Raw genomic sequence first — 15828 nt, forward strand, 5'->3', positions numbered from 1 at the left:
TTCTCTCTGCCTCTCTCTCTGCCCCTCCCCCACTTGTGTTCTGTCTGTCTCTCAAAAATAAGTAAACGTTAAGAAAAAAATTAAGCTTTGTGGACCAATTCAGACAGGCCAAAGAAAACCGTTTTATAGAAGCCAGAGTGGGACCTATGGTGTAAAACCACATGGAGGAAAACCAGGGTCCACAAATTGGGCTGAAAATTTTTAAAAAGCCAATCTAACATAATGTATGCCTCCACATCCTTTCATGTCTGCAACCAAACTGGTAGCAAAGCTGTGCCTGCTGCACCCTTTTCATCTTAAGTCAGACACAAGCTGGGTTTTTTCCTTGATAGGTGCTAATGCAGAGCTGAGCGGCTGCCAGCCTATAAATAGAAGTAGGAACCCCTGAGGCGCAGAACAAGCTGGCTGATGAAACCAGCGCTTTTATTCCTCTCCCTTACTGTTTTGTTACTGAGCAAGAGAGGGGTAAAGGAAACAGACAATAATAACCACACTCATTAATTGTTTCTCCTTTATCAATTGCTTTTTTCCCAATGCACCGTTAAATTCACACTCCCTAATTTATCATCCCCTTCAGTAGGGTTTGTTACTCTTAATTACTCACAGCATGTTAAAATCATTACTACTTCCGCGAGGCGCTCACTGGCTGCAACAAAGACAATGAGGGAGACTCGGCTTTTCAAAGAGACTTTGAGGTTTCCTTAGTCTCTGCTAGCCTGGGAATACACTTCCACTGGCAGTGGTTTAAGAGCTCCCCCAAATCCTACTTAACCACGGATCAAAGTGAAATATTACTAAAAACAAAAATAGAATTGCCCTCATCACTTCCATCTTCTAAATATCGGGCCATGTTGCAGAAAGAAGATGAGATTCAGATTTTCCTTACCTGAATTCTTCTCTGTAGTCATTCCTAATATACTCAGCTAAAGTCTGGCTGTACTGCAGGCAGCTCTTGAGGATGTAAAACTGCTGATACAGCAGAACGGCTTGGCTGGGACTTAGCGGCTGAAATGAAGCTCCAAGCCCCTTTACCACCTGTTTCACAATACTGGCCAGAAAGGTGATCTAAACAAGAAAAAAACAGTGACAATGTAGACTGCATGCCACCCATAAGGCACCTGTTTCAGCTGGGGCCTCACCTATACAAGTAGGCTGAAGTCCTCACCGCCCTTACGCCAATACTGCACTGTTTCTCACTGAAATGGTACTCTGAGAACGCCAGACCGTAGACCAGTTGGGTTTACCGATCGCCCCCCTCAAGCAGGATCAGAATAAATGCTGACCATCAAGGAAATTTGGTTCTAATGTAAAAGGAGAACATTGGAAGCAGGAGTGGGGACAGAAGAGGAGCTTGGAAAGGCCTGTGGCTTCCTCCAGGAGAAAAGATAGTCTCTCTTCTCTTCTATTGTGAAGAACAAATGGCCCACAGAAATGAATTTCCTGTAACTTTCAAAGAGGGTTCCTCCAAGGCTGTAGTTCTCAAAATTTAGTATGCATAAAAATCACCTAGGCATCTCACTAGACATGTGGAATCCTAAGGCCCGCCTCAAGGTATTTACCATAAACAATTCCCATGGCTTTGTTCCACAGACAACACATTGACAAACACCAAGTGAGAAACCCAGGAAAACCAGGCTTGACACAAACAAGTGATGTTGATGTCACTGTTAGCTGGGGTTTTCTTTTTTTTTTTTTAATTTTTTTTTTTTAATTTTTTTTTCAACGTTTATTTATTTTTGGGACAGAGAGAGATAGAGCATGAATGGGGGAGGGGCAGAGAGAGAGGGAGACACAGAATCGGAAACAGGCTCCAGGCTCCGAGCCATCAGCCCAGAGCCCGACGCGGGGCTCGAACTCACGAACCGCGAGATCGTGACCTGGCTGAAGTCAGACGCTTAACCGACTGCACCACCCAGGCGCCCCTTAACGTTTTTTTAACTTTTTTTTTTTAACGTTTTTTAACGTTTTTTTTAACTTTTTTTTTTTGACGTTTACTTTTTTTTTTTTAACGTTTTTTAACTTTTTTTTTAACATTTACTTTTGAGACAGAGAGACAGAACATGAATAGGGGGAGGGTCAGAGAGAGAGGGAGACACATAATCAGAAGCAGGCTCCAGGTTCTGAGCTGTCAGCACAGAGCCCGACGCGGGGCTCGAACTCACGTACCATGAGATCACGACCTGAGCCGAAGTCAGACGCTTAACTGACTGAGCCACCCAGGTGCCCCTAGCTGGGGTTTTCATTGAGACTATGTCTGCGATCATTTCTGACGCGGCAATGAAAATGGAAATAGTAGCAATAATGTGAACTTCTTGAATTCCTGCTTCTCACACACACACACAAAAGTCATTTACAACCGAACCAAGGAGGCCTGGCTGGCTCAGTTGGTAGAGCATGTGACTCTTGATCTCGGGATCATGAGCTCAATCCCCATGTTGGGTGTAGAGATTACTTAAACACACACACCCCCCAAAGGGGCACTTGGGTGGCTCAGTTAGTTAAGCTACTATAAGAACAGAAAGGAACACTAGTGTCCTTTCAAGTTCTAATGAGCAGGTCCCTTTGCATGCCCATTAAATTAGTAGCAATAAAGGTATTGCCTTTTCTATTGATGCCGCTCATCATGGGCTCAAACCCATGAACCTTGAGGTAATGATCCAAGCCAAAGTGGGACGCTTGGCTAACTGAGACAACCAGGCTCTTCTAACTTTATTTTTTTAATTTATTATGAGAGAGAGAGAGAGAGAACAAATAGGGGAGGGGCAGAGAGAGAGGGAGACGGAGAACCCCAAGCAGGCTCTGCACTGTCAGCGCAGAGCCTGACACAGGGCTCCATGTCACAACTGTGAAATCATGACCTGACCTGAAATTAAGATTCAGAGGCTTAACTGACTGAGCCCCCCAGGGGCCCCATGCCATCTCTTTACTATGAGAGATTTATTTTTTTTTTTGTTTTAATCTACTTCTATGATTTTTATTTTTTTAAACATAATTTATTGCCAGATTGGCTTACCTACAACACCTAGTGCTCATCCCAACAAGTGCCCTTCTCAGTGCCCATCACCCATTTTCCCTCTCACCCACCCTCAGTTTGTTCTCCGTATTTTAGAGTCTCTTGTGGTTTGCCTGCCTCCCTCTCTCTCTGTTTCCCTCTCTGTTTATAACAATTTTTCCCCTTCCCTTCACCCATGGGCTTCTCCTAAGTTTCTGAAGATCCACATATGAGTGAAAACATATGATATCTGTCCTTCTCTAGTTGACTTATTTCACTCAGCATAATACCTTCCAGTTCCATCCACGTTGCAGCAAATGGCATGATTTCATTCTTCCTCATTGCCAAGTAGTATTCCATTGTGTATATAAACCACATCTTCTTTATCCATTCATCAGTTGATGGACATTTAGGCTCTTTCCATAATTTGGCTATTGTTGAAAGTGCTGCTATAAACATTGGGGTACAAGTGTCCCTATCAGTACTCCTGTATCCCTTGGGTAAATTCCTAGTAGTGCTATTGCTGGGTCATAGGGTAGATCTATTTTTAATTTTTTGAGGAACCTCCACACTGTTTTCCAGAGCGGCTGCACCAGTGTGCATTCCCACCAACAGTGCAAGAGGGTTCCCGTTTCTCCACATCCTCTCCAGCATCTATAGTCTCCTGATTTGTTCATCATAGCCACTCCGACTGACGTGAAGTGGTATCTCAGTGTGGTTCTGATTTGTATTATGAGAAATTTAAAGCAAAACATGACATAATCAGATTTTTTAAAATAGATCCCTCCAACCAGTCTGGTGGGAAGGTAGGACAGACTATGTAGATGTGATTGTACTACCAAGGAGAGAGTCAGTGGTACTAGGGACAAGGATGGTGGCTGACAGGACAGAGTGCCCCAGTGATCCCAAGTGTTAATTCATACTCGCCAACTCATACTTGCTGTTTAAGACAAATGTTCATTTTTTCACTTACATATACAGCCAATATTTTAATGTGTTCTGTTTTCTACAGGATATATTTTACGTTTTTCATGAAATAAAGATCATATTTAAGATACCATTTTAGGGGCAACTAGGTGGTTCAGTTGGTTAGGCGTCCAACTCTTGATCTTGGCTCAGGTCATGATCTCACAGTGGTGGGATTGAGCCCCTGCTTGGGATTTTCTGTCTCCCTCTCACTCTGCCCCTCCCCTGCTCATGCCTGCATGTGTACGCTTTCTCTCAAAATAAATACATATTTTAAAAACTTAAAAATACAAGATATAATTTCAGTCCTGTAAGCACTCAGGCCCCAAATATTAAAAAACGCTTTACCTTAATTAAATAATAAAATCATCAGATTTACATTTTGCTTCTATTTCATAATTGTGACTACTTATAGAGAAAATTTGTGTTTTATTAATTAAGCACTGGAGCACCGGTATAATTAACTGTGAGTGGTGCTTTCGTTTTTTGCTTCTCGGTACTTACGAAGGGAGGACGACTTTGTAGGAAGGACATCATCCAGCTAATAGCAAACTCTTCTGGTCCCAATCCAAGATTTCCCTAAAAGACTCACAGAAATAAACAAGTTATATTCATGAAGTTTGAGCTGTACATTATATTCATTCTCAAATACATTTTATCTTGATTGATCAAATCAGTATTTAGGAAAATAAGCTGATGAATACTTAAGAGCAAAAGTAGTATCATTTAAGTCAGACAATTTTGGAGACCATCTCTAATACAAGCATATTAAAGATATATTGTTAATCATTTGATATATAATCACAGAAATATAATAGTCATATGATATATATAACAATCATGCAATATAATATGTATAATAATATATATCGTACCTGCTGAAAGACAAGAAATATCTCATATAAAAGTGCCGTAGCTGTATCTGTATATTTCTTGATAAGGTTCTGTAACTAGAATTTTAAATAATAGTCAATGCAATATCACTGGCAGAGCCAGAAAATGGTAATTTCTCCTGGTTACCTTTATATACTTATAAAAGAATTTTTGATTAACAGAAAATATAATTAGCGTGGTCATTTTTCCTATTATGTTTGGTTCAGTCATTCTCAAAAAAAAAAAAAAAAAACGCTCTCATAAAAAGACTACTTGGAGTGCCTGGGTGGCTCAACCTTGATTGAGCCAAGTCTTGATTTTGGCTCAGGTCATGATCCCAGAATTGTGGTTCTGCACTGAGCATGGGGCCTGCTTAAGATTCTCTCTCTCTCTCTCTCTCTCTCTCCCTCTCCCTCTCCCTCTCCCTCCCTCCCTCCCTCCCTCCCTCCCTCCCTTTCCCCCTCCCACTCCTCCCCCCTACTCATGCTCATTCTCTTTTTCTCTCACTGTCTTTCTAAAATTAAAAAGTATATATTTTTTTAAAGTTGTTTTTTTTTTTAATATAATTTATTGTCAAAAAAGACTACACATTAGAGAATTTCTAAGAAAGTGGGTCAGGGAAAGAAGATACAATGGCCCACAGAATACTAACACCCAAAAAACTGCACACTTGATTTGCAAAATCATTCAGATCAACAACCCTACATCCTTTCGAGTATTGAAAATATGCCCCCTAGAATTAAGGTGGGAGATTCTCTGGGAAATTTAGCCTTATGCGCAACGTGAACTACAACTCCTGTAAAATGGGTATATATAGGGCTTAGAGACTTTTGTTTTTGCTCTCAAGAACTCCAGTTAGTGAGGCTGTCTTTTAGCACTTGGCGCATGAGAACTGTGTGGGCATGCTATAGGCCAACACATTTTCCCTGACAGTATTCTTTGCAAGAACGAGCTCCAGTTTGAAATTTCACACTGTTAGACCTTGGAACCAAAATTTATTTGGTCTTCATGAATAGCCTGTGTGCAAAAGATCACCAAGTTCAAAATCAGGAAACTCAGACCTGTCTATTCTGCCCACTAGATATTTTTATATGGAAATGCCAGGGTGGGGGAGAGGGGAAAGTGGGTGATGGGCATTGAGGAGGGCACCTGTTGGGATGAGCACTGGGTGTTGTATGGAAACCAATTTGACAATAAATTATATTTAATATAAAAAAATGCCAATGGCAATCCAGTCAACTAATCCCAAACCAAGCTCATTATTTCCCCCCCCCTTTAAAAATTTTTTTAAAAATGTTTATTTTTAAGAAAAAGAGAGACAGAGCACGACCAGGGAGGGGCAGAGAGAGAGGGACACACAGAATCCAAAGCAGGCTCCAGTCTCTGAGCTGTCAGCACAGAGCCCAACACGGGGCTCGAACCACAAACCTCAGGCTCATGACCTGAGCCAAAGACAGACAGGTAACTGACTGAACCACCCAGGTGCCCTTCATTATTTCCCCTTTGAACCTACTCTTCTTGCTGTAATTCTTATTTGGCACCCTGGCCAGAATCTAAAATTCATCTAATCCTCACAGTTTATTTTCACGTCAACCTACGAGTGCAATTTCCTAAAAATTACTGGAATCTATCCTCTTTATAACTACCATCCCTTTTCTTCATTAATTTATTCAACAAATATGCATCAGACCCTATACTAAGTGTTGGGGATACAATGGGTAGCAACAGGGACATGGGTAATACCTCATGGAAGGTAGTGGAGAACAAACAATAATCTAACAATCAAATAAATAAATAAATGCATAGTTGCTAACTGAGACAAGGGCTGTGAAAGAAGAGAATAGGAAGTTAGGAGAGCTCTAAAAAGAAGCCTGGTCTCATTTCAGGGGTCAAGGATAGCTTCCCTCTGTCCTATTACCGTTCCTCACCTGGACTCCTGCACTAAGTTCTTAGCCCTGCCTGAGTCTTGCTTCTATCCCACTCTTTAATCCCTGATCCACTCACTCCACTGTTAAAGATGGTATTATAGACACTCCATTATAGACTTATAATATTCAGACATATGAATATTATATTCATGTTATATTTAATTAACATTTGTCTCTCTAACCAGACTATAAACCAATAAGGACACATGTTGTATCTGTTTTGCTTCTTGTTTGTACCCCCACAGGCTAGCACACTGTTTAGCTCATAACAGATTTTCAACAAATATTTATTGAGTGAATACATGTAAGAGTTTTCTAAAACAAAACTATATGTTTAAGAACTATCAAATCATGTCCCATCCTTTTTTCTTTAAGTTTATTTGAGAGAGTGGGAGAGAGAACATGAGTGAGGGAGGGACTGAGAGAGAGAGAGAGAGAGAGAGAGAGAGAGAGAGAGAGAGAGAGAGAATCCCAAACAGGAACCACACTGTCAGTACAGAGCCTGACATGGGGCTCAATCCCACAAACCATGAGATCATGACCAGAGCTGAAATCAAGAGTCACTCAACTGACTGATTCACCCAGGCACCCCTATGTCCCATCCTTTAAAAAAAATTATGTGTTGTTCTGCTTGAAATAAACTAGTAATAAACTGATTTATTCTCTCAGGATATGTGCTTTCTAGGTAGTTTGGTATTTCTAATGTTTTAGTAAAACTTTAGAAAAACAAGTAATTCTCACTGAGTTTGTACTACTTAGATAGCTAAGGAGATGATAAACTAAAGCAAGAGAGTTAACCCTAAAATCTCTTAACGAGAGTGCTTTTTTACCATTAGACCCTACTATGGAATTAACATATACATAAATATTTTGTATAGAGACAAATAAGCAGATTTATCTAATACATACTGAATACTAATTATTTTCCTTAGTATACATACTTAAAACATCTAAAATGGATGTATTAATATTGATAGACTAGCTATCTAAGTTTTGAGGTTAATGGTAAAATATTTACTCTGAATTATATTTCTATCCTCTACCATATCATGGTCTACATTAGAAGACAGAAATCCAGAGCACCCCTATATATTATATTTAGTCTACCCCAAAATTCTTATCTTATCATCTTACCTCAGCATCAAAAGACATCTCAACTAAAGTTGAATCAGCCACCAACTGGATATCAAACACAGGACAAGATTTTGGAATCTGAGGTTCACTAATTAATATTACCAAAAGATTAAATAATGCTCCCCTAAAAAAAAATAAAAGGCAATTAATAAATTTTGAAAAGAAAAATAGTAAAGCCAAGTTTGCAGACACTGAATATAATTACATTTAAAAGTATAAAGCATTAAGGCACCTGGGTGAATTAGTTAAGCGTTTGACTTCGGCTCTGGTCATTATCTCATGGTTTGTGAGTTCGAGCCCCACATCAGACTCTGCGCTGGTGGTGTAGAGCCTGCTAAGGATTCTCTCTCTCTCTCTCTCTCTCTCTCTCTCTGCCCCTTCCCCATTTTTGTGCTCTCTCTCTCTCTCAAAATAAATAAACTTTAAAAAAAAAACACATGTGTATGTGACACATGCATATCATTTTTTAAAAAAAGTATAAAACATTGCAGACCATTCTCTGAACTTTTGGAGCCTTGGACATGCAGACAATTAAGTAGTGATAAAAAATTTAATTCAAAATACAATTTCTTTGTCTTTTGGCTCAAAGCAAGTATAGGTCTAGAAGTTCCCAAAGCTTAGTAAGTCTGGACTTAAGGGAAATTTGGGTGAGTTCAGTTGAATCAGTATTTCCCAAAGGGCTTCCTCCTCCCTCCCTCCCCTCCCCCCCCCCCCCCCCCCCCCCCCCGCCAAAGGACTTTTTATGGCCTATTAATTCCAGGAAATATTATAGTAAAAAAAAAATAGATTATTTGTTTGAAAGAGGCATAGTAAATACTTGGTTAAACCAAATTCATTGCATATCTTTACTACTGGACTTCTCAGAGGCTTTTTTTTTTTTTTTAATTTTTTTTTTCAACGTTTATTTATTTTTGGGACAGAGAGAGACAGAGCATGAACGGGGGAGGGGCAGAGAGAGAGGGAGACACAGGAGAGACAGAGCATGAACGGGGGAGGGGCAGAGAGAGAGGGAGACACAGAATCGGAAACAGGCTCCAGGCTCTGAGCCATCAGCCCAGAGCCTGACGCGGGGCTCAAACTCACGGGCCGCGCTTCTCAGAGGCTTTAATATGCTCACATGCATTGTATATCTCTGAGACAAAGAAACCACCATATGAAACACTTCTTTTTTTTTTTAATTTTTTTTTCAACGTTTATTTATTTTTGGGACAGAGAGAGACAGAGCATGAACGGGGGAGGGGCAGAAAGAGAGGGAGACACAGAATCGGAAACAGGCTCCAGGCTCTGAGCCATCAGCCCAGAGCCCAATGCGGGTCTCGAACTCACGGACCGCGAGATTGTGACCTGGCTGAAGTCGGACGCTTAACCGACTGCGCCACCCAGGCGCCCCTGAAACACTTCTTAAAATGCATGTTTGAACACAGATTTTTTTGACTCTAGAACCCTTTATAAAATTTTTGGGTTGAAATACAGTTAACATATTAGCTTCAGGTGTACAACATAATGATTCAGCAATTATATGCACCATCAAATGCTCACCACGATAAGTATAGTTACCATCTGTCACCATACAAAGTTACTATAATACGATTAACTATATTCCCTATGCCATACTTTTCATCCCCATGACTTATTTATTTTATAGCCAGAAATTTGTACCTCTTAATCCCCTTCACCTATTTTACCCATCCCCCCCCTTCCATCCGGCAACCACTAGTTTCTTCTCTGTATTTACAACTCAGTTTCTCTTTTTGTTGTTATTTGTGTTTGTTCATTTGTTTTGTTTTAAAGTTTCCACATGTAAGTGAAATCATATGGTATTTGTCTTTGTCTGACTTATTTTACTTAGGATAATGCCCTCTAAGTCCATCCATATTGTTACAAATGGCAAGATTTCATTCTTTTTATGGCTGAGTAGTATTCCAGTATAATATATATGTATATATGTAACCTCTTCTTTATTCATGCACCTACTGATGGATCTTTAGGTTGGTTCCATATCTTGGTATTGTAGATAATGCTGCAGTAATTATAGTGCATATATCTTTTCGGATTATTGTTTTCATTTTCTTTGGATAAATACCAAGAAGTAGAATTACTGGATCATATGGTACTTATATTTTTAGGTTTTTGAGGAACCTCCATACTGTTTTCCAGAGTAGCTACACCAGTTTATATTCCCGAAAACAGTGCATGAGGATGGAATTATTTTTTTAACAAAGCATTTCAAAGGCTTACTATTCCACTGAAGACTGTTAGTTAATAAAACTAGTATTAAACTTTAAGTCTTTTGCTTTCCAAAGTGGTGTACTATCCATTAATCTACACTAATAACTCACTTAAATTGTTACTACACATTTGAATAATACACACTATTATTTGAAAATAAAAGGGCAAAAAAAAAAAATCACAATCCAAAGCAAGGATTCTGAGGAGATAGGTTTGGTAACACCATCTTCATGTGTGTCATGCAATCCATATATGGTTAAAAAGGAGCTGAAGGCAGGCTATTAGGAAAATCACTTGCCTAACTGAAGATAGTGCCAGAGTAGCTTTGACAGACGGGAATAGTAAAAGAATTTACAGCTAGGACTATATAAAAATCCTCTATAACCATAAGCATTCTCTTTGTAATGGAATGAAGGAGACTAAAAAAATCCCTGCTTGGTAATATTTGAGGCTTCATAATCTTTTTTTTATCTTAAATTTAAAAAAAATTAGCATTTATTCATTTTTGAGAGACGGAGCAGAGTAGGAGAGGGGCAGAGAGAGAGGGAGACACAGAATCCGAAGCAGGCTGGGCTCAAACTCACAAACTGTGAGATGACGACCTGAGCAGAAGTCTGATCTTAACCAACTGAGCCACCCAGGCGCCCTGAGGCTTCTTAGCCTTTTTACAATCACTTAAATCATTACCATGATTACAAGTTCATGATTAACCAAAATTTTAATAAAATAGGATTCGCTTCCTTTCTCCAACTCAAAGAGCAAGTCAGCTCTCATATCTACAAAAGAAGAATCTTGTCAGCACACTTCTCAAAAAAGTAGGATATGTCCTACAGGATATTTGCTAATGTTTTATTCAGGCTGTTTTAAAATAGCCCATCTTACTTTTAGAAGATCCTTCCAAAATCAACAAAACATTCCATTTAGAAGCTTTTCTTGATATTAAGTTTGAAATGGCATTCCATTTTCTATTACATTTAATTAAAGTCCTTTATTTTCAGCAGTATCTTCTTTTAAAAGTATCATATATCCAGGGCTAAGGGAAGAAACTCAAATTCTGGGTCACTTGCTGTGATAATATATGAATTCAACCATGACAGTATTAAAATATGAAAGGATTATGGCACATTTTGAGAAGAAATACACAGAACTGAGTTGAACTAATAAAATCTCTACGTAAGGAACAAATTAAGAGGAAAATGCGGAAATGATTAAATGCTTTTTTATTTGTTCAAATGGAGTTTAATTTGGAATCTACTCCTTCTGCCAACACTATTTAAAATCCACTAGGTCAATAATAGAAAAAATTTTAATCTATATGGTAGTTTCATCCCCAAAATAAAGACGACTTACGGGATTGACATTACAGTCCTAAAAAATGGTGCCAACAGTTGTGATAGTTTTATTGTTTAGATTGTTATTATTTCCAGTGTCAGAATTTTGAATGCATTGTAATATATTTTTATACAGACTTTGAAAGGCAAACTCATGGTCTCATAAGGCAGTCTATGTTATTGTGGTAGGCAGAATTCTAATATGGCTTCCAAGGTATCTTACCCCCTTTTATATATACCCTAAATAATCCTTTTCCCTTAAGTGTGGGCAGGACCTGTGAATATATTAAGCTATTACTCCTGTGATTATGTTATGTTAGATGAGAAAGGTGAAGGGATTTTGCATACATAATTAAGGTTCCTAATTTGTTGACTTTTGAGTTAATGAAAGGGAGATTATCCTGGGTGAGCCTGATTATCGAGCTGAGCCCTTTAAAGAGTGCTTAGGCCTTCCCTGAGCTCAGAGATAGTCTCCTGCCAAGAAGCAAACCATCATGAGTTTACAGCTATAAAGAAATTAATTCGGCCAACAGAAACCCAAATGAGTTTGGGAGATAACCCCAAGCCTCAGGTGAGACAGCAGCCCCAGCCAACGCCTTGACCACTGCCTTGTGAAAACCAGAGCACATGATCCAACTGAGCTCTGCCCAGATTTCCTGATCCACAGAAACTGTAGGATAAGTAATTTATAGAGTTTTAAGTCACTGAGTTTGCAGTAATTTGTTACAGGGTAATAGAAAACTAATGCAGTTATATTAAACATTTACTGTGCTAATTAATGCTATGGGTAACACGACTGGACCCTATGCATATCTAAAAGTTAGTATTACAACCAGACTGTATTATAGCAATATATGTGCACCAATGTACATGAAAATAATTAGTCGTATCAGGAAAGAGACTTGCTGTAGTAAGCCTGATGTGTCCAAACCAAATTAAGAAAGAACAATTAAAACAACACTTTGCAGCAGAGGTTAGTAAGAGTGATGGTTTTTCAACTTGGACAGAGAAAGGTAAGGACCAAAAAGTGTATAAAAAGGGTAACATGATTCTGCAATAATTCAGTGTGACAAAAGACAGAAATGTAAGAAATAATCTTGGATCTCTGTCCTGGAGATTGGGGAAATGGCAGTTCTATCAACTACATAAAGAAGTATAGAGACGCTTGGGTGGCTCAGTCAGTTAAGTGGCCAACTTTGGTTCAGGTCATGATCTCAGAGTTCATGCGTTTAAGCCCCACATTGGGCTCTGTGCTTATAGTGCAGAGCCTGCTGGGATTCTTTCTCTCTCCCTCTCTCTCTGCCTCTTCCCTACTTGTACTCTCTCTGTCTGTCAAAATGAATAAATAAACTTCAAAAAAAAAAAAAAGTATACATAGGGGGCACCTGACTGACTCAATCAGTAAAGCATGGGACTCTTGATCTTGGGGTTGAAAGTTCGAGCCCCATGTTGGATGTAGAGATTACTTAAAAAAAAATAGAAAAAATAATAGAGTGTGTCTTACTTGTTCACTGCAAAGCAGGGTCAACAAACTACGGCTTGTAGGCCAAATAACCCAGAGCCTATTTCTTTTTTTTTTTTAATTTTTTTTTTTCAACATTTATCTATTTTTGGGACAGAGAGAGACAGAGCATGAACGGGGGAGGGGCAGAGAGAGAGGGAGACACAGAATCGGAAACAGGCTCCAGGCTCTGAGCCATCAGCCCAGAGCCCGATGCAGGGCTCGAACTCACAGACTGCGAGATCGTGACCTGGCTGAAGTCGGACGCTTAACCGACTGTGCCACCCAGGCGCCCCACCAGAGCCTATTTCTATAAATAGAAATTCTATAAATTTCCTTTATTGGAACAGAGCTATGCCCATTCATTTATATATTGTCTGTGACTGTTTTTCTGCTACAGTGGCTAAGTTGAGTATTTACAACAGAGACTATATGGCCTGAAAAGCCAAAAATGATTACTCTATGGCCCTCTACAGAAATGTTTGACCACCCTGGTATACAGTATAGTATGCCCATAGTCCTTGGCACATAGCAAGTTGCTTAAGAAATGTTAATGAATAGGGGCGCCTGGGTGGCTCAGTCGGTTAAGCGTCTGACTTCAGCTCAGGTCGTGATCTCGCGGTCCATGGGTTCGAGCCCCATGTCAGGCTCTGTGCTGACTGCTCAGAGCCTGGAGCCTGTTTCAGATTCTGTGTGTCTCTCTCTCTCTGACCCTCCCCCGTTCATGCTCTGTCTCTCTCTGTCTCAAAAATAAATAAATGTTAGGGGCGCCTCGGTGGCGCAGTCGGTTAAGCGTCCAACTTCAGCCAGGTCACGATCTCGTGGTCCGTGAGTTTGAGCCCCGCGTCAGGCTCTGGGCTGATGGCTTGGAGCCTGGAGCCTGCTTCCGATTCTGTGTCTCCCTCTCTCTCTGCTCCTCCCCCGTTCATGCTCTGTCTCTCTCTGTCCCAAAAATAAATAAATGTTAAAAAATAAATAAATAAATAAATAAATAAATAAATAAATGTTAAAAAAAATTTTTTTAAAGAAATGTTAATGAATATAATCATTAAAATTAATTTATAAAGTTCTCTAATAAATAGCCAGAACAAAATTACTAGGAGTTCTTATTCTTTTCCCTGGTTCAAATGTTTTAGGACCCATGCTCTCATTTTTCTTCTACTTTCTACTAGAGAAAATTTAGATAAATAGTTGATGAGGGTGGAAAAAAATTAAGATTTTAGTCAGAACATTGGCCTAGCATGTAATTCATAATCTATCAATCATATAAAAAGGTCAAGCAGATAATATGCAAAATATGCAAACACATACTTTCTGGGGCAAAGAATGCTATTGTCCCCCTGTTTTACATTCTTTCATTCTTCCTTTTAATAATAGGTATCCCTATCACCATCCAAAGCTTAGCTAGGTACATAGCCATGTAACTACAGACACATCCAAGCTCTCTTGCAGCTATATATGGGCCTATGCCTAAAGTTCTCATCTGCAGAATGTGAGCAGAAAAATCACATACGCCTTGTTTAAAAAGGAAATGTGGGGCGCCTGGGTGGCGCAGTCGGTTAAGCGTCCGACTTCAGCCAGGTCACGATCTCGTGGTCCGTGAGTTCGAGCCCCGCGTCGGGCTCTGGGCTGATGGCTCAGAGCCTGGAGCCTGTTTCCGATTCTGTGTCTCCCTCTCTCTCTGCCCCTCCCCCATTCATGCTCTGTCTATAAACGTTGAAAAAAAAATTTTTTTATAAAAAAAATAAATAAAAAGGAAATGTGCAGGGCTCCTAGGTGGCTCAGTCAGTTAAGCCTCAACTCTTGACTTCGGCTCAGGTCATGATCTCACCGTTCATGGGATCAAGCCCTGCATAGGGCTCTGCACTGACAGCATAGAGCCTGCTTAGGATTCTCTCCCCCCGTTTGCCCCTCTCCACCGTGCGTGCGCTCTCTCAAAATAAATAGATAAACTTACACCATAAACATTTTTCTTTTTAAAAAGGAAATTTGCTTGCCTTCTACTTCTCTTCCTCCATTCCATAGGATTTAATGAAGTCTCAGAAGTCAGCCAGCTTCAATCATGAAGATAAACACAGTGTAATAAAAATGTCAGAGCAGGGCACCTGGGTGGCTTAGTCGGTTGAGCATCTGACTTCAGCTCAGATCATGATCTCACAGCTTGTGAGTTCAAGCCCACATCAGCCTCTGTGCTGACAGCTCAGAGCTTGGAGCTTGCTTCAGATTCTGTGTCTCCTCTCTCTCTGCCCCTCCCCTTCTTGCTCTCTGTCTCACTCTCTCTCTCAAAAATAATAAACATTAAACAAAAAAAAACAAAAAAAAAAAGATGTCCGAGCAACAAAAGGGAAGGAACCTAGGTCTCTGGCTGATCTCATAGAGGAAAGCATGACTATGTACTCTGGACTAGTATGTGAAAAGATGTAAATTTCTATCTTCTGCGGACCACATATTTTAGCATATCTTTATTATAGCAGCTTACCCTATGTTAATAAACCCCCAACATCATTCACTTCAAAGTCACACAATTATATATTAGATGAGGCTACTATAACTCCTGCATTTGCAATATAGTCTTTCTATTGTGTGGGTATGAGGGCACTCTATAAAATTCTAGTAGAGAAGCCCTGGCTTTAAATGTATGATGGGGCATTTGGTCTCTTTCAAGTTCAGCAATGACAAAATATAAAATTATGCCAAAAAAAATCTTTGTGCCCTTAATAATCCACAGAGACAGAGAGTGCTCACTATGTGCCAGTTGATCTGTTCATCACAGAAGGAAGTGGAAAGACAAAAGAGTTTCATATACTTACAAGGGGATTGACTAGAAGAGTAAAAGAGCTATCAGTTTTGGAAGACACTCAATAGAGTACTTAA

General features: G+C 39.6%; 1 protein-coding gene and 1 long non-coding RNA gene across 8 annotated transcripts in view; one reads left to right on the forward strand and one right to left on the reverse strand.

Moving 5' to 3' along the window:
• LOC111561382 overlaps positions 1-15828 on the forward strand; it is a 114709-nt gene that overhangs the window by 34685 nt on the left and 64196 nt on the right. The window lies entirely within an intron of this gene.
• Positions 1-15828, reverse strand: part of CB4H12orf56 (chromosome B4 C12orf56 homolog) — a 114597-nt gene that overhangs the window by 31218 nt on the left and 67551 nt on the right. For all 6 annotated transcript variants that reach the window (XM_023257190.2, XM_023257187.2, XM_023257188.2 and 3 more), the window contains 4 exons: positions 7894-8017; positions 4834-4908; positions 4463-4537; positions 887-1065 (listed from right to left, as the gene is read on the reverse strand). In XM_023257190.2, the coding sequence (XP_023112958.2) occupies positions 887-1065; positions 4463-4537; positions 4834-4908; positions 7894-8017 (453 nt within the window). The remainder of the gene's footprint in view (positions 1-886; positions 1066-4462; positions 4538-4833; positions 4909-7893; positions 8018-15828) is intronic.

This window comes from Felis catus, chromosome B4 (genome assembly GCF_018350175.1).
Source record: "Felis catus isolate Fca126 chromosome B4, F.catus_Fca126_mat1.0, whole genome shotgun sequence".
Classification (NCBI taxonomy): domain Eukaryota; kingdom Metazoa; phylum Chordata; class Mammalia; order Carnivora; family Felidae; genus Felis; species Felis catus.